The sequence below is a fragment of the Narcine bancroftii genome, chromosome 10 (assembly GCF_036971445.1).
Source record: "Narcine bancroftii isolate sNarBan1 chromosome 10, sNarBan1.hap1, whole genome shotgun sequence".
Classification (NCBI taxonomy): domain Eukaryota; kingdom Metazoa; phylum Chordata; class Chondrichthyes; order Torpediniformes; family Narcinidae; genus Narcine; species Narcine bancroftii.
In genome coordinates this window covers 28,827,286-28,846,023 of record NC_091478.1, presented here as the reverse complement: position 1 = coordinate 28,846,023, position 18,738 = coordinate 28,827,286, and the positions used below count along the sequence as shown (strand labels likewise).

General features: G+C 49.6%; 1 protein-coding gene across 3 annotated transcripts; it reads right to left on the bottom strand.

The window, feature by feature from the left end:
- Positions 1-1,700: 1,700 nt before the first annotated feature.
- Positions 1,701-17,770, bottom strand: LOC138743922 (kazal-type serine protease inhibitor domain-containing protein 1-like). 3 transcript variants are annotated; one of them, XM_069899483.1, is made up of 5 exons: positions 17,620-17,770; positions 8,088-8,696; positions 3,846-4,006; positions 2,842-2,989; positions 1,701-1,854 (listed from the first exon to the last, which is right to left on the bottom strand). In XM_069899483.1, exons 2-5 carry the CDS (start codon positions 8,587-8,589, stop codon positions 1,772-1,774), a joined length of 894 nt encoding a protein of 297 aa, XP_069755584.1. In that variant the 5' UTR covers positions 8,590-8,696; positions 17,620-17,770; the 3' UTR covers positions 1,701-1,771. The 3 variants fall into 3 exon arrangements, with proteins under 3 accessions (XP_069755584.1, XP_069755585.1, XP_069755586.1); XM_069899484.1 differs by lacking the exon at positions 17,620-17,770 and adding an exon at positions 17,522-17,598; XM_069899485.1 differs by lacking the exon at positions 17,620-17,770 and adding an exon at positions 16,070-16,127.
- Positions 17,771-18,738: the final 968 nt, after the last annotated feature.

Sequence of the window (18,738 nt, the reverse complement as noted above, 5' to 3'; positions counted from 1 at the left end):
CACGTGGACTTCTCCCCTGCTGATCTCGGTGCAGTCCGTGAAGAACATAGTGAAAGATTTCGCCAGGACATTGTGACCATGGAAAAGCGGTATCAAGGCAACTGGAATCCATCAGTGCTGGCCAAACTATTGTTGGATACTGACACGAGAAGCATCGGATATTGAGTACAAATGAAAATCAGCTGCAAAACATTTTTAGGTCAGTTGAACTAACGCAATGTGTCAGCACCATTATGCGATTAAACAGGCTAAATTCAATAAAAGTTAATTTAAAGATTCTCCAGCTTCCTATGTGAAAATAATTTGTTGTCCAGTGTACTTATTAAACTTTAAGTGGCACATTTAACGTGAATGTCAGAGGGAATGTCTTGACATAGAGAACACTTCAAACTATAATGATGACACCATAAATATCAGCAAACCTTTGCTCAAGTTTTAAATCTGGGGTTGGGAGATTTTTATTGACAATGTCTGGGGGAACATTGATAGAGGTTTACAAAATTATGAGGGGTGTAGACAGAGTAAATGTGAGTAGGCTCTTTCCACTTAGATTAGGAGATATAAATATAAGATGACATGGGTTTAGGGTTAAAGGGGAGGGGTTTAGGGGGAAATATTAGAAGGAACTGCTTCACTCAGAGAGTGGTGGGAGTGTGGAACGAGCTGCCATCTGACGTGGTAAATGCGGGATCACTCAAGTTTTAAGAATAAATTGGATAGATACATGGATGGGAGAGGTCTGGAGGGTTATGGACTGGGTACAGGTCAAATGGGACTAGCGTAAAAATGTTTTGACATAGACTAGAAGGGCTGAATGGCCTGTTTTCTGTGCTGTAGTGTTCTATGGAAAAAACACAAAGCTGGATAAACATAACAGGTCAGACAGTGCACTTTATGTAGCAAAGATAAAGATACATAACCAACGTTTCAGTCTTGAGCCCTTCATCAAGGTCTGAGCAAAGTGTAGACAGGCACCCGAACAAAACGAGCATTTTATTCGGGCCCCTGCCTACATTTTGAAATACCTTGATGAAAGGCTCAAGTCCAAAATGTCGGTTATGTTTCTTTATCTTTGCTCCTTCAAGTAGACTGTCTGACCTGCTGAGTTTCTCCAGCTTTGTGCTTTTACTTCAATCACAGCGTCTACAGACCTTTGAGTTTTACTAATGTCTCAGGAAAGGCAGGTACACGGAGATAGGTCAGGATCTGTCATTGACCAGCAGAACAGGCTGAGCATTTGTCACAAGATACCTAGTGCAGTCAGAAGGGTTCTTCTGCGAACAGTCTAACAGGTTATCTCTAACATTCATCCAGCTGTGCAAAGACCACAATTTACAGTGTAGGTTACAATGAAAAGAAAGATCAATTAGCACCAAGCAAGAGCAGCGTGAGAGCACTGTTGTGGGGTTCATTCAGGAACCAGATAGCTGAGGGGAAGAAACTACCTTTGAACCCGTTGTGGGTGCACTTTCACACTCCTGGGCTTTCTCTCTGATGGGAGGAGGAGAAGAGAGTGTTCCTGGGGTGTGATAGGTCCTTCAGTGTGTCGGCTGCCTTAAGACTGAGGGGTGAATGGGTGCTTCCTGTTACTTATCCTTCCCACCACCTCTCCCTCTCACTCACCAGCTCACTGGCAGCCACTCACCTGGACAGAAACCATCACCATTGGGTCAATGGAAAGCAAGAATACAGCTGAGTAATTATATATGAGTGATATCAACAGACTTTATTATTGCTGTATTCTAGATGATAACTGTTGTATCCTGGAGCCTCAGTAATAGTCATCGGTATCGGAATAATCATCCTCCAAGGGCTGGGCCTGCCTCCACCGCATCTCCGCCTCACCCAGCTGATCTGGAAGAGAAAGGGAGAGTGATGGCCGATGGGACTGAGGAACACTCTCCACTCCAGAGAAGCTGGGGTTGTGGCAGGATGTGGGGGAATGGAGCCCAAGTTAAAGAGCTGGTTGTGTTGGATTGAGCAGGGGTCTGTGTGGCTGCAGAGGCTGTGGGAGCGCTAGAGCTGAATCTACGGACACTCAGTCTCTGAAGTGACTTTCTTTTGCTTCTCTTTCTCCCTCACTGTAAGGGGCACTGGGCAACACTAATAGCAAGTCTTTGTCTGCATTACAACAGGCAGAAGGCAATTCATGTAATATTACATGTTTTGTACCAATACATGACAATATGGGGTGAAGATGGCACTTTAGCATGGGGATACAGACATAATCTGACTGATGGGGTAGCAGTTTGGAGGGATGAATAGCCCCTTGGTTTGATGCTGGGAGGGGTGGTGGGAGGAGTGTGCATAATTTACACTGGGTGGCCCAAAAGGAGCTCCAGATTTCCAGGGCAAGGGAGAGAGAAGGTAGCAGCCCTCCAAAGAACAGCCAGGAAGGGACAAGCTATCATTTAGTGTTGAAGCACAAAGAGAGGCTGTGGAATTACCCCTATGCCCCCCCCCCCCACCCCTCTCACCACCCTTACCTCAGAACAGAAACAATGTCCCACCTTCCTTTCCTGAGGTCCAGGGATATTGTCTTTGGACTTGAGGGAAGGGAGGTGGGACAATGTCACACTGTCTTTCCCTGAGGTCCAGAGTCAATATCCCACTAGCCTTCCCTGCATTTCAGAGACAATGACCTACAGCCCTTCCCTGTGGTTCACTGAGATAATATCCCACCACCCTTCCCTCCGGTCCAGAGACAGTCCCACTGCCCTCCCTGAGATCCACAGAGACAATGTCTCACTATATCTTTCGGTACAAGGGAGTGGACACGGATATGATGATCATGTGGTTCCATGGGGCTTGACGCACCATCGCTTGCAGACCCTCACTCACCTGGAGAGAGAACTGTGAGGCTGGCAGCCGCTGACACCTCCCCCAGCCTGTTCCGTGCATGGCAATGGTATGTTCCCGAATCCGAGCTGCGGATTCCCTGGATCTGCAGCCATCCCGTCACTTCATATCTTAATGGGCCTCCTCGAAACTGTGGCCAAACACAAAGATCCCCACACAAGAACATGAACTGGCTGGTGTTTCGTCTCAGGGAGGGTCAGCCACTCTCAGAACTGTATGGATGGCTCCTCTATGGGTCCCTTTCCATCCTCTACACCGTCCCAACAACTGTGCACCTCGCGCAAAAGCGGGCAACCATTTCCATAGCAGTCATTGCTGACAGCTGGTTTTCTGCATGTTTCCCAATCCCCACCTCCCACTGCCCTCTGCCATCATCCCCTACCCTTCCTCACAACTCTTCTTCCCCGCTGTAAATCTCCAGCTCACTATCTCCAACCCGCCCCGCATCCCCCACCCCACCAGTCCTGGAGGTGTGGTCGCAGGAAAGTGATTCTCTGCAAGTTCCCCAAGAGCAAGGAGGCCTGGGATCCACAGCTCTGGCCACAGAACCTAGATGGCCTGGAATCCTGAAACCCTGGGCCCAAAACCCTTACTGTGCAAGGTAAAGCTGAACTGGGAGATGAATCTATGGAATTTGCTGCCCATTGAAGCAGTGGAGGCAACCTCAGTAAATTATATTTAAGACAAGATTGGATAAATTTTTAAGTAATAAAGGAATTAAGGGATATGGGGAAAGTAGGTGGAGATGAGTCTATCATCAGATCAGATCAGCCATGATCTCATTGAATGGTGGAGCAGGCTTGACGGGCTGGATGGCCGATTCCTGCTCTTGTTTCTTATGTTCTTATGAACATGTGCAATAAATCCAGTGTCCTAGACATTGTCTATTAATGACAGGCAGACTTCCCTTTTCTGCTTGTTTTGGGTTGTCATCAACCTGCTGTGACAGTCTGAAGGCATTTCCTAGTGGTGTGGAGGAAAGGTACCTGCACGGAGATGTGAGGGTCATCTCCTGGCAGAAAGGCTTCCAGCTCATCCTTCCGCCACTCGATGACAGCCATCGGATAAGCGAAGATCTCACAGCCAAAGATGGCGTCCTTTCCGGTGGTGTTCCAAACACTGAATGGAGGGGAGATGATCTGTGGGACTGAGACAAGGAGAGCCACACAACGTCAAGGCTACTGGAGAAGATGCAAGGACTTATGCCTGTCAAAACCTATGGACGAAGGACTCACTGAACTATAAAAGCACAGAAACAAGCCCTTCAGTCCTTCTAGTCTGTGCCAAACTGTTATTCTGCCTAATCCCACAGACCTGCATCTAGTCCATATCCCTCCATACCCCTCCCATCCATGGACCTGTCCAAATTTTTATTAAATGTTAAACTTGAGCCCACATTCACCACATTCACTCTCTGTGTGAATAGTTTCCCCTAACTTTTCCCCTTTCACCTTAACCCATGTCCTTTGGTTTGTATCTCACCTACCCTCAGTGGAAAAGGCCTACCTACATTTACTCTGTCTATCCCTCAATTTTAAATACTTCAATCAAATCTCCCCTCATTCTTCTAGATTCCAGGGAATAAAGTCCTAGCCTGTTTAACCTTTTCCGTAACTCAGTTTCTGAAGTCTAGGCAACATTCTAGTAAATCTTCTCTGCCCTCTTTCTATTTTATTGATATCTTTCCTGTAGTTAGGTGACCAAAACTGCACACCATTCTCCAAATTTGGTCTCACCAACGTCTTATACAACTTTTCCATAACATCTCAAAACCTGTACCAAAAATTTTGATTTATGAAGGCTAATCTGCCAAAAGCATTGGACAGACCACATCAAAGTGATTGGTTCCTGATGCATGCCCAAACCTAAGGGGAATTAATCCTGCCCAGTCAAGTCACAGATCATGAGTTAACCATGTCTGAGAACAGGCTTAAAGACTGGATAGTTCCTTCTGTGTGGCAATATGGAACTCACTCCCACAGGGAACAGACAAGGTTGATGAAAAAAATTGATTCAAGGAGCAACTGAATAACTGGGCCAGGGAGGAAGGGATGGAGACAGATCAAGATGACGAGGGATGGCAGGAGGGAGAAGGATTGAAGTTCACTTCATTGTCAAGCAAACAATGAGCTCTGGGGGAACTCAGTGGGTCAGGCCGCACCCAAGGGTGGAAATGGTCTGTCCATGTTTCATGTTGAGGGCTTTCTTAAGACACTGACCAATGACCAAAACATTATCTGACCATCTCTCCCCGCAGATGCTGCCTGATCCACTGAGTCCCTCCAGCAGCTGATGGTTTGCTCAAGATTCTAGCCACTGCAGTTCTGTTGCTTCTCTAAATTGTAATAGCTGGTGGATAAATCTACCTTCTGGGTAATCATCGAAGGGGCAAAAGGAAAGGAGAGGTGAGGTGTTGACACAAACCCCAGCATTCATCCAATGAAATTGCACGTTGAGGGTAAGGCAACATTCCCCAGATTCTTGATCCCATCTGCTTTTCAGACAAGATAACGAAGTTTGTTACGAATGGCATTTCAAAGCTCAATCTGATGTTACAGTAAAAGTTCAAAAATCTGGATGCCAGAAATCCAGACCACCTGTGAATCCAGACTTCTCGAAAACTCTCGGCTTTTGCGAGCGTTTGCGCATGTTTACACGCCACAGATGCACAGCGGCAACAAACGTTCACGCAGAAGTCACAGAAATGTAAGAAAAAATATTTATTAGGTTTTTTGGTATTTTGTATTTCATGTGAAAAAATGTTTCATTAATAAACTATCAAAATGTAACTGTTTATTTTTCTTAAATTTGAATCTTAAAAGTATTGCCTGAGAATCTGGAAAATCTAGACTAACCCAATCTCCGAGCAGTCCGGATTTTAGGACTTTTATTACATTTTATTGTTGGGACATCAAGAGCAAAGGTAAAGATAGTTTAAACTCAAGGGGTTGGGGATTTCCTGAATCTGAAATCCAGAGAGGAGGGGGGTGAGGAAGAGTAATTTATCCCCTTCATTGACTGCCAGGAGGCAGCAGCTCGGAGATCGGAAGGGTGGTTCTGGAGGGTGGGGGTACTAGTCCCTCAGATTTACCTTCTCCCACTCCTCTTCCTCCATCCTGAGAACTCATTGGAAAGTTTACTTTTCTTTCACCTCACCCATTCCAAATTCCTGGAACGCTGCCCAAACTCCTGGAAAATAGTGTTGGAATCTGGCACTCTGCAGGCTGGGTTCTGTTAAGATGATTTTGAGCCATGGGAGGCCATATACTGGGACTCTGCCATTTCCCTCCATTACACACATTTGTCAAACTGTTGAACTCTTGAAAAAATATCATTAAAACCTCATTACAGACAGAAAGGCAACAGCTGGGAAATCACTTTGGAAAGGGAGCTGGGAGGATAAGGTTCTGTGTCTGAAGTGCATTGACCATTCATTCCCACTGCCCCTTCCATCTTACGCAAAATGCTGGTAGATCTGTATCCAACCACACCTTCTTGCCTCGAGTCTATATTGAGTGACACTCTGTTTGTCTTAGCCTTGTAGGTCTAACCCCACTCCCAGCATCAGTGGCTTATTGGGAGGGGAAGGGGGAGTGGAAGTTTGCCAAATCCCCAAGAACGGTGTCTCTGCTGTCTCTTGTTCAAGACTGGAACTGCCAGGGGCAAGGGGGTTCTCTCTCCTTTCACCCGATCAACCCCACAACACTTCACCAGGTTGCCTTGAAACCTCTTCCTCTCACAGGTATGGGCCCGTTCATGGTACCACATAGTACACAGAACAGTACACCCTTCGGCCCTCGAGTCTGTGCTAAACTTGATGTCCAAATCAAACTAAAACTCTGTTACTTCACCTAATTCACCTCCATCCCCTGCATGTCTATCTAGAAACCTCTGAAACACCACTATATCTATTTCTTCCCTGGCAGCTGTAAGGTAAAACATCATGAGATGGGAATGTGTAAGGAGTTACCCTGTACAGGGCTGTAACAAGATGTGAATGCATCCTTGTACTTACAAGATAAGAGAGACATTGATGGATTGAGAGGCAGGAAGCTAGCAGGGAAAGGATAGCAACAGTTTTAGTCATTGGACAAGTAATGATATGATGATGTTCTAAGCATGTATCCAAGGGTATAAAAAATCACCATTTTGCTGATAACGGCAGAATGCATTCTCCGACTAACATGGTTAGTTGCAAGTGTTACAATCCGGTAATAAAGAACAAAGAACCCTGATTTCGACTCAGTCTGGTGTTTGTCTCACTCATTCATGAACAAAGCAGACCTAACACAGCCCATTCAAGGCACCCACCCTTCTCTGTGTAAACTAACCCATAAGTAAAATCTTTCCAACCCTGGGGTGAATCTGTGCTGAGCTGCCCCTATGGATGAGCTTGAGAACGGAAGATGGTAAACACTTGAGACTGATCAGAGTTGATCTCTTCACGTTGGTCACAGTGCAGGAGGCTATTCAGCCCATCGAGCCTTTACTACCTTCCTGCACTGCAAGCCAGAAAATCATGTTCCTTGCTCCTCCCCAGGTTGTACATTTCTGGCCCAGCCTTCCAAAAGTCCTGCCTGACTGCGATGATCTCTTCACAGATTATCCTTCTGTAACTTTTAACAGAATTTTAAATCAATGCAGATTCCAATGTATTCCACTCATTGGGGGTAAAAACTGACATTATTTTATGTATGTTAAATATTTTTTTCTACTGCCTCACAAGTTTTTAATGACAGAGTCCCCACCTCACAAAAAACATTATGAAAAATAGATAAGATAGAAGCAGCCAGGGGAGACTAGAACTAAGGGACATAGCCTCAAGATTCAGGGGAGTAGATTTAGGATGGAGATGAGGAAAAACTGCTTCTCCCAGAGGGTGGCGAATTTGTGGAATTCTCTGCCCATTGAAGCAGTAGAGGCTGCCTCATTGAATGTATTTAAAACATAGAGGGGTATATTTTTGCTGTAGGAGATGTAAGGGTAATGGGGAATGGACAGGGAGATGGAACTGAGTTCATGGCCAGATCAACCAGGATCTTAGTGAATGTGGAGCAGGCTCGACATGCTGGGGATAATGGATTCCTACTCCTAGATCTCCTTTAAGAGATGAGGCCCAGTGTGGATCAGCATTGAATGGTGGGGCATGGAGGGGCTGTGGTTTACTCCCAGAGGGGCACTGGGATGCCCATGACTCAACTCTCCACACCCTCGCCCACCCCTCCTACCTGCCTCGCAGGGGCCCTGGTGAGCCAGGGTGAGGTTGACAGTCTCATTGGCACTGGCTGCCTCTTGGAACTGGCAGATGTGAAGGTATGTCTGGCCGTTGGAGCCACACACAGCCTCGCTGGAACGACACATGCACTGGGGCTCAGGAATCTCCCCCTCTCCCAGGGAGGCCAGCTCCAGCTGGCACTCCAGGTTCTTGCCACACTGCCCGTAGAAGTGGTTGGTGTGGTCCAGATCGCAGAGCTGCCCTTCAATGTTGGCACACTCCCAGCAACAGCCGCACGGATCCCTCACCATCCCGGCAGCGCAGCCCTGTGGAAGGGCACACAGTTCTGCATCGCAGCCTGGTGGGCAACCATTGGCTTGGTCCAGCAGGCTTTGCCACTCTGGAAGCACATCACCCAAGGATTCTGTTCCCACCTTCTGGGACCCGAGAGGCGTTCCACTTACAGCAAGGAGAAGGATCAGACCAACGAGAGTGGGGAGATCTGACCTCATCATCTCCACAAGGTCATGCCCCACAAAGCAGACATTCCCTGCAATCTCACCGCTGTTTCCAGGAATAACAGCTGATTCAGACCTGTCTCATTGTCCCCACAGCTCGGCACCTGTAACAAAGGAATTTACACAGCCATCAGGAGTGGAACAATCGCCCCTTCTCCCGTCAACCCCTCCCTTTCATTAACCCTCTCAAATACAACAGTTATTCCCCAAATCATTCATGCAGCCATAGAACCATAGTCACACGGCACAGAACAGGCCCTTTGGCCCCACTGTTCCTGCTGACCAATTTGACATTCTGGACAGGTCCCATTTGCTTTCATTTAGAACATAGAGCACTACAGCACTACAGCATAGAACAGTACAGGCTCTTTGGCCTTCAATCTTGTGCCACCTACATATTCCTTAAAAAAAAGTACTAAACTCTCCGTATCCTGTAACCCTCTATTTTTCTTTCATCCATGCAAATGCCAGGCAATTGCATTGCAGGTACTTCCTATTAAAGGTAGAACAGACCAAACACTGGGGATAAACCCTTGCATGTGTGAAAGCATTCAGTGTCCCAGTTAGGAGTGGTCTAGTGTGAAAGGCCAAATCCCCATTCCTATCCCGGGACACTGAACGGTCGATTTACTGGGATGTAAGTGTGAAAAGGGCTTTAAATGTCTCTTATTATACCAGCCTCCACCACCATTCCTGGCAAGGCATTCCAGGCATCCACAACTCTCTGTGTAAAAAAACGTACCCCTGACGTCTCCACTAAACTTCCCTCCCTTCACTTGGTTCATATCCTTTTAAGCCCCTCCTGTCTATATAACTGACTGAAGGTATCTTGCACACCTCTTCTACTGTTCTCTCTGGCAGCTTGTTCCAGAGGTGGACCACCCTCTGAGTGAGGAACTTGCTCTTCATGTTGCTCTTAAACCTCTCCCCCTCACCTTAAACCTCTGTCCTCTAGTTCTAGAATCATCTTCTATGCTCAGCCTCTCCATTCTTTCCAGGTAATCAAACCCCTCCAGCCCCAGAAACTGGCCATCATTGCCACTGGGAAGGTGGGGGGAGCTGCCTTCTATGGCCGCAGTCCTGGTGAAGAGGCTCCTGTGGTGCTGGAGTTGGTGGGGGGCGCGGGAGGTGATGAAGGACTAGGGATTAAGGAGGACAAGGGATGCAGAGCAGGCCACATGTTTCCGAGTCAGGGTGGGGTGTGACATCCCCTGCTCCTGGTCCTTGTAGCTGATGCTCTGGGGTTTCATTCAGAGTACCCAGTGAGCCCTGTAACAGCTCGGGACCCCTTGCTATACGGAAAATATCCTTGTAGTGGGTCAAAACACAATGCTGGAGAAACTCAGCAGGGCAAACAGTAATTTATGTAGCAAAGATAAAGATACATAACCAACGTTTCAGATTTGAGCCCTTCATCAAGGTATGATATGTGGCTGTGAAAATGAGTTTGGGTGAGTACATGGTTGTCGAGCTTGAGAGCAGCAGGGATTTCAGATGGGGAGCAGTGAGAGAGAATCCTACAGAACTCCCTTCAGAGAACAAAAGAGAATTTCTTCAGGGTAGGCAACCCTTGAAGAGATTTCACAGTTTTATAGTTGATTGCAGTAAAACTTGAAAGTCCACAGACACAGTGATTGAAGTAAAAACACAATGCTGGAGGAAGTCAGCAGGTTAAACAGTGTCCTTTATGTAGCAAAGATAAACATACATAACCAACTTTTCGGGCTTGATCCCTTCATCAAGGTATGGGAGATCCTTATAGTGGGTGTGCGTTGGGGACTGGCTTCAAAAGGACCCATCTCCTGGGGGGCGGGGGAAGAATACAGTTGCCTGCGGTCCCCCACTGTGGAGGAGGCACTCTGACTACCTGGGAAGCTGATGGATAAAGGGACAGACAGGATGGGGAGAGCTGTGTGCTGGGGCTCATGGCTGAAACCTCTTGCAGGCCTGTCACAGTGGGTGCCTGGAGGGCTCGGGTGTGTGTGGGCATCACACTGACTATGCACCATCACTACTAAACTGTCCAGAGTAATCAACTCGGCCCTCACTTGCATATCCTCCATTACCTGCACATCTGCTCTGGCCCCCTCCATCCCCACACGAAACAAGATTAATCTTGTCCTCACCCACCACCCCACTCCCTCCGCATCCAACACATCCTCCTCCTCCCCCACTTCCGCCACCTACCACGTGATCCTACCACCAAACACATATTCCCTTTACCTCCTCTCCCCTCTCTGCCTTCAGCAGGGATCACTCATTCCATGACTTCCTTGTCCACTCCTCTCTCTCTCCACCAATCATGCCCTTGGTACCTACCCCTGCAACTGCAGGAGATGCTCCACTTGCACCCACACCTCTTCCCTCACCACCATTCGGGGCCCCAAACAGTCCTTCCAAGTGATGCAACACTTCACTTGTGAATCTACAGGGGACATCTACTGCATCCGGTGCTCCTGTTGTGGTCTTCTCTACATTGGAGAGACTAGACGCAGACTGGGAGATCACTTTGTTGAGCACCTCAGCCTTGTTCACTCCAGTAGCCCCCCATTTCAATTCCCCATCCCATTCCCTTGCTAACCTGTCTGTCCATGGTATCATGCTCTTCCAGACTGAGAACACCCGCAAACTGGAACAATAACACCTTACCTTCTGACTGGGCACCCTCCAACTGGATGGCATTAATATTCTCTGGCTTTCTTTAAACCCTCCCTCCCCCCCAACTTCTTCCCCTGTCACCATTCCACACCTGTCTCTTCCCCTTTTCCCTGTCTCCTTTCGCTCAGACATTATCAATTCTCACCCCTCCCCTTATCATATCCAATTAACACCTTCTGTTGGTCTGGATTCCTCCGCCAGCCAGTACCGTCTGTATTCTGAGATTTCAAGCTTCTGGGTCATTCTGTTTATTCCTTGAAGAAGGGCTTAGGCCTGAAATGTTGGGAATATATCTGTCTCCTATGGACATTGAAAGACCAGCTTTCCTCCTCCATAATTTCAGTGTTTTTACTGCAGTCTGCAGACTTTCATGTTTCACTCTAATTTCCAGCCCCCGCCGTACACCACACTTTGCCTGCACTAAGGAAAATTAATATTTACTACGTTTCAATCTGTCTCTTGTATTTATTATCTCTTTGTCATTTAATTAATGTATACTATTGTAGTTTCTTCTTTTTGAAGTACCTGTTTGTGAGGACTTCAGAGCAATTGTACACTGTTTATGACAATAAACCTGTTATCCCAGCTGGGTCGGTACTGTGCATTAGACCCACATGCCAAAACACTCCTCAGGAGCTGGTCCCACAGATCACGAGGCCTTCCATGGGAATGCTGCCCTGCCACGTTGCTCCTGTACACTCTCCACACCCTCGCCCTCACTCTCACTTGCCTTCTGAACAGTCGACAAAAACAAATGCTACAAAGGCTGGATCCTCAAGCAAACATGGCGCTACTGGAGAAAGTCAGCAGGTCAGCCAGCATCTGTGGGTAGCAGTGATCAGTCAACAGCTCCAGTCGGGACAATTCATCATGACTTGGGTCGATAAAGAGGCCAGACTGATAAGGCTGACTGACCACCTACCCATGGGTTTGCTGAGATCCTCCAGCCAGTTCTTGTCTGCTGTTGGGACACGCTGTGGTGGTCTGTCCTACCACTATTTGCAATTGGCGGCCTTCCCCCTTTACACTAGGATCCTGGGGCGGAGGATGATCTATGGAACAATGGTCATGTGCCAGCTGTCATTCCTGTGGACACAGTGTGTGAGATTGCTGCCCCTGTCCGAATGTTTGTAAGGGCCAGTCCCCAACCTGTTGACCTTTGGGCACCAGGTGCAGAGGGGGACCATGAGTTGGTTGGGGATCTCCTTGGTGGTCTGATCCCTTGGTGGTCTGCTCCTGGGTCAAGGTAGTTGACAGGTCCAAGCAGCGAACTGTTGGGGGTTCTGCCTGAGTCGACTACCTGCCTGCTCCTCTTCCATGGATATGTCTGAGACTGGGTGTACTGTAGAAGGAGCATACAATGGTCATGGCTTTATTGTAGACAGCCAAGACAGCAGGGGATGGAGGTTATTCTGGACACCATAGTAGTGGTGTAGTTTGATCCTTGTTCATGTCCTGATAGAAGGGATAAATATACAGTGTACATGCAAATGAACCTGTTTAAAAAATCTACATTCTGTACAGGTGCTGAAGGTGATGAAGGGCACAGGCCAGAAAGTTCCTGTGGACGCTATGTGACCTGCTGAGTTTCTCCAGCATGTTGGAGCATTGCACCTGAAATGCATTCTCCAGAACTTGTATCAAGTCCCTGGGGAAGGTGTAGGAATGCAGTGTTCAGGATGGGGAGGGAGGATGGAGTTCTCCAGCACAGGGAGCCATTGGAAAAATCTGCAAAATTCTTTGACGGAGAGTTCTTGTCAAAATAATGGAGACTTGAAAGACATTGTTAGAAAGAATGATGTCAGTGTTGGTCTCCAGGGAGGAACCAATTAAAAGGAATGCAGGTCACCACCCCATACCAGGGGCTGTCCGTGCCCCTTGCAAAAACAATGCCCACGGGAGGGGTGGAGGGGAGGGGGAGAGGGGTAGGTGGAAGTGGAGTGCGAAGGGGAGAGGGAAGGGAGAGAGGGAGATGGAGAGAGGGAGATGGAGAGAGGGAGATGGAGAGAGGGAGATGGAGGGAGGGAGATGGAGGGAGGGAGATGGAGAGAGGGAGATGGAGAGAGGGAGATGGAGAGAGGGAGATGGAGAGAGGGAGAGGGAGGGAGAGAGGAGTGAGAGGGAGGGAGGGAGATGGAGGAAGGGAAAGTGAGGGAGAGAGAGAAAGAGGAAGAGTGGACAGAGAGGGAGGAGGTGAGGGAGTCAGAAAAAGGTAAGGAGAGGTGGAGTAAGTGAAAATAGGAACAGAGAGAAGGGGGGGGGGAGAGATGAAGATGGGGAAGGACCAGAGAGTGGAGGGGATGCAGAGAATCAAAGTTTTTGAGGCACAGGACTTGGAAGTATGATTGAAAGGTCATCATGCTGAGATCCAGTAGAGGTGAGTGCAAGGTCAGGAGAGTTCCTGAGAGGCTGGTAGGAGCAGGCACAGTAATTGGGAGATGGGCTGGAGAGTATTTTTGAAATGAGTGTGTGGTGGGAGATGTGAAATGGAGGGATCGGTACCTGAAGAGGAGGGAGAGCAATATCAGGTAATGTGATCGATGGGTGGGCTGGAGGCCACTTCATGTTGTCAGCAGTTGATGCCCCATGAGTTGAATTTCCAGCCATTGGCACCTGAAGCAGGCAAGAATGTTACCCTGTCCTGGACAACTCTTCCACAATGAGACCATGGCAGTGTTTCATATTGGCACACTGCTGTCATTTCAGTGGAGTCCATCTCCTCTTCTCCTCTCCTCTCCCCTTCCCTCTTTTCCACTCACCTCCTTTCCCATCCTTTCCTCTCCCCTCCCCTCCTCCCCTCCCCTCCCATCCTCTCCCCTCACCTCCTATCCCCTCCTCTCTCCTCCACCCTTAGTCCTGCTCCCTTCTGCTCTTCTCTCAGTCCGTTTCCAGTTCACTGAAATTGTCCACTTCTATCAGTCACTATCCCTCTATCCACCAGCCCATCACTCTCCCCTCCCTCATTCTCCCAATTCTCCCTCCCCCACCTCTCACTCTACCTCACTGACTCACTCACCTACCCTCCCCCACACTCCCTCCCTCTCCACTCTCCCTCCTTCCACCTCCTCTCCCCTCCCTCTACTCTCCCCTCTCTCCCCACACTCTGAAGAACTAAAGAACACTTCAGCACAGAAAACAGGCCATTCAACCCTTCTAATCTGTTCTGAAATATCATTCCGCCAGTCCCATTGACCTGCACCCAGTCCATAACCCTCCAGACCTCTCCCACACACTTATCTTTCCAATTTATTCTTAAAACTTAAAGTGAGCTGACATTTACCACGTCAGATGGCAGCTCATTCCACACTACCACTGCTCTCTGAGTGAAGAGGTGCCCCTAACATTCCCCTTTCAACCTAAAGCCACGTACTCTCGCATTATCTCTCCTAATCTAAGTGGAAAGAGCTTATTTGCATTTACTCTGTTTGTATTCCTCATAATTTTGTAAACCTCTATCAAATCTCCCCTCATTCTTCTAGGTTCCAAGGAATAAAGACCTAACCTGTAACTCAACTCCTGAAGACCTTGCAACATCCACGTAAATCTTCTATGCACTCTTTCAATCTTACTGATATCCTACCAGCCATTTGGTGATGAGAACCTGCACACTATACTCCAAATTTGGCCTCACCAATGTCTTATACAATCTCATTGAAACATCACAACTCCTGTACTCAATACTTTGTTTTAAGGCCAAGATGTCAAAAGCTTTCTTTACAATCTTATATACCTATGACACTCAGGGAATTATGTATCTGTATTCCTAGATCCCTTTGTTCCTGTGCATTCCTCAGTGCCCTACCATTTTCTGTGTATGTCCTTCCAAAATGCAACACCACACACTTGTCTGCATTAAATTCCATCTGCCATATTCTGGCCCAGTTTTCCAGTTGGTCTAGATCCCTCTCCAAGCTTTGAAAACCTTGCTCACTGTCCACAATGCCTCCAATCTTTGTTTTTTGAATATTTTATATATTTTCCAAAATTATAGATAGTAACATTTTAAATATACAATATATTAAATTTTTTCTCACATACAAAAACAAAACAGTCTCTCCTTCCTCCCTTCCAAACATACAGATCCATTCACGGTCAGAGCTTACATATATTTTAAGTATATAAGAGTACAGTTGGGGAAACTACCAATGCCTCCAATCTTTAGTGTCATCAGTATACTTGCTGATCCAATTTACCACATTATCATCCAGATTGTTATATAGACAACAAACAACAGTGGTTCCAGGACTGATCCCTGTGAGACACACCACAACTCACAGACCTCAAGTCTGAGAAGCAAATCATCCACTATCACTCTCTGTCTTTTCAAATTCAGCCAACTCAAAATCCAATTTACAGCCTCTCCATGAATTCCTAGTGTCTGAACTAGCCTCCCATGTTGAACTTAGTCAAAGACCTTACTAAAGTCCATGTAGACAACATCCTCTCCCCACACCCTCTCTCCACCTCTCTCACCACCCTCTCCCTCCCCTTCCTCCTCCTCTCCCCTCCACATTCCCCCTCTCCTCCACACCTCCCTGCTCCTCTCCTTCTACCTCCCCCTCTCCCCTCCCCTTGCTTCTTCCCCTCCCCTCTCGCTTCTTCCCCTCCCCTCTCCCTCCACCTCCTGTCTCCTCCTCCTCTCTTCCTCACTCCCCCTCCACACGCTCCCTCCCCTCCCCACTCCCTCCCGTATCCCCCCTGGAGTATCCTCAGTGGGTCCCTGGACACCCCACCCCTCCCACCGCAGCCGCAGCCTCAGCCTCAGCCTCCGCGTGCCCACTCCACACGATGAGGCCAAGAAATCAGCGTGAACACGAACCCTCTCCTTCCACGCGTGACCAAACGCGGCGCTCCCGGCTCTCGCGACTTCCTGGTATTCCTGTTTGTACCAAGGTTATTGGGCTGTACACGGTCCCGCGGTGAGAAACAGAGAGAGGAGGAAAGAAAGAGTGAATGAAAGAGAATGGAGGAGGGAGAAATGGATGAGAGAATAACCATGGAGAGAGAGAGAGAGAGAGAGAGAGAGAGAGAATGGGAGAGGGAACGAGGCAGAGAGACACGAGTGGACAAGTTCGGGTTGGGAGCAAGAGAACTGTCGGGGAACAGGTGAATAAATGCTTCCCGACCCGATCTGCCCTCCTCCGTCTCGCCCCTGCTCTGTCTCCGAACCTCCCTTCTCCCCCCGTCTGACTGCCGCGCTCTTCCCCTCTCTGTCATTTCCAGTCTCCGTCCCACTCTCTCCTCTATTTCTCTTTCTTCCTTATCTCCCCTTTCTCTGCACTCTTCTATTCTCCCCTTCTCTCTCTTCTTTCCTTCCACCCCCTTCTCGCATCCCCTCTCCTTTCTTCTCCCCCTCTTTCCCCTATCTCTCTCTCACCCCCCTCCTCTCTCTCCCCACCTCTCGCCTTCCTCTCTCCCCATCTTTCTCTCTCCTCCCCCTCTCCTCTCTCCCCCTCTCCTCTCTCCCCCTCTCCTCTCTCCCCCTCTCCTCTCTCCCCCTCTCCTCTCTCCCCCTCTCCTCTCTCCCCCTCTCCTCTCTCCCCCTCTCCTCTCTCCCCCTCTCCTCTCTCCCCTCTCCTCTCTCCCCCTCTCCTCTCTCCCCCTCTCCTCTCTCCCCCTCTCCTCTCTCCCCCTCTCCTCTCTCCCCCTCTCCTCTCTCCCCCTCTCCTCTCTCCCCCTCTCCTCTCTCCCCCTCTCCTCTCTCCCCCTCTCCTCTCTCCCCCTCTCCTCTCTCCCCCTCTCCTCTCTCCCCCTCTCCTCTCTCCCCCTCTCCTCTCTCCCCCTCTCCTCTCTCCCCCTCTCCTCTCTCCCCCTCTCCTCTCTCCCCCTCTCCTCTCTCCCCCTCTCCTCTCTCCCCCTCTCCTCTCTCCCCCTCTCCTCTCTCCCCCTCTCCTCTCTCCCCCTCTCCTCTCTCCCCCTCTCCTCTCTCCCCCTCTCCTCTCTCCCCCTCTCCTCTCTCCCCCTCTCCTCTCTCCCCCTCTCCTCTCTCCCCCCTCTCCTCTCTCCCCCTCTCCTCTCTCCCCCTCTCCTCTCTCCCCCTCTCCCTTCTGTTCCACCTCTCCTCTCTCCCCTCTCTTTCCCCTCTCTCCCCGGCTCCTCTCTCCCGCGCTCCCTCTCTCTTACCCCTCTCTCCACTCCCCCTCTCCTCTCCCCCTCCCCCTCTCTCCCTCTCCTCCTCCCCCTCCCCCTCCCCCTCTCCCTCTCCTCTCCTCTCCTCTCTCCCCAACTCTCTCTGTCCCCGAACCTTCGCTCGGATTCACTCTGCACTCACTGAGCGGCGCGTGTGATTTTGACAGCCGGTGCCCGCCTCTGAATGCGGGGATCTCGGGTTGGGACTGGACGCACTCGGCGCCCGGATCTGCTCCTTACCTTGGCCGGATCCGCACTGAGGGATCGGCGGCCCCACAGCCTGTTCCACTCAGACTGTCTCCGGCGCGGCACCCGACCCGACCCCCAACTCCCAGCGGCACTTAAAGAAGAAACCACATGTCCCCTAAATCACTGCCCCGGACGGCGGCGTTCCGGAGCTTCTCCCTCTCCTCCCCTCTTTCCCGTCCCCTCCCCTCTCCACTCCTCCCCTCCCCTCTCCTCTCCTCTCCTCCCCTCCATTCCCTAACCTCCCCTCTTCTCCCTCCTATATCCTCCCCTCTTTCCATCCCTCCTCTCCCCCTCCCCTTCTTTCCCTTCCTCTTTCCTCTCAGCTCTTCCTCTCTCTTCTCCCCTTCACCCATCCTCTCCCATTCCACTCCTTTCTCTCCCCTCTCCACCTCCCTTCCCCTCCTCTCTCTTCCCTCCCCTTCTCTCCCTCTCTTTCCCTCTCCTCTCTTCCCCCTCCATCTCCTTCCCTCCCCTTTACTCCCCTCCCACCCACTCCCTTTCTTTCCCTTAGTTCTCCCCTCCCTCCTTTCCTCTTACTCCTCCCACCCTCCTCTCCCTTCTCCAACCTCCCTTCCCCCAAATTCTCTCCCCTCCTTCCGTCTCCTCTCACCTACTCTCTCTCCACTCCTGCCCCACTCCCCCCTCCCTTCCACTAACCAACGCACTCCCAATGCCTCTCCTCCCTTCCTCACCACTCTCATTCTCCCCTTTCCTCCATCACTCCCTCTCCCCCTCACTCACCCTCTCCCTCTCCCCCTCACTCACCTTCTCCCTCCTTCATCCTCCACTTTCCCTCACTCCTTGCCCTCTCCCTCCCCTCCTCATGCTTGCCTTCCCCTCTCTGCCACTCTTTGTTCTTTCCCACTCCCTCTCTCCCTCTCCTCCCATGTTCCTCAGCTGCACAGGGGATTTAAATCTAGGTGATTGAGGAGAGAGGCAGGCCTGCTGAAACCCTTGCAGTGCGGAGTGCTGACTTCTGGTCTCCATGTTACAAAAGGGATACAGGGACATGGGAGAGGGGCAGAATCTCTGTCAAGGATTGTGGAGACATTGAAGTGGCAAAGGGTATTCTGCTGAGGTTCTGTGAGGTTGACCTGGTGATCATAGAGA

What these genes read in the sequence shown, in the direction of transcription:
- LOC138743922 (XM_069899483.1), bottom strand. Translation starts at nt 8,589, where the DNA reads ATGATGAGGTCAGATCTCCCCACTCTCGTTGGTCTGATCCTTCTCCTT. An exon ending in ACCCTCACATCTCCGTGCAG is followed by an intron (nt 2,990 to 3,845) that starts GTACCTTTCCTC and finishes GTTTGGCCACAG; the next exon opens with TTTCGAGGAGGCCCATTAAG. An exon ending in CCTCACAGTTCTCTCTCCAG is followed by an intron (nt 1,855 to 2,841) that starts GTGAGTGAGGGT and finishes TTTCTCTTCCAG; the next exon opens with ATCAGCTGGGTGAGGCGGAG.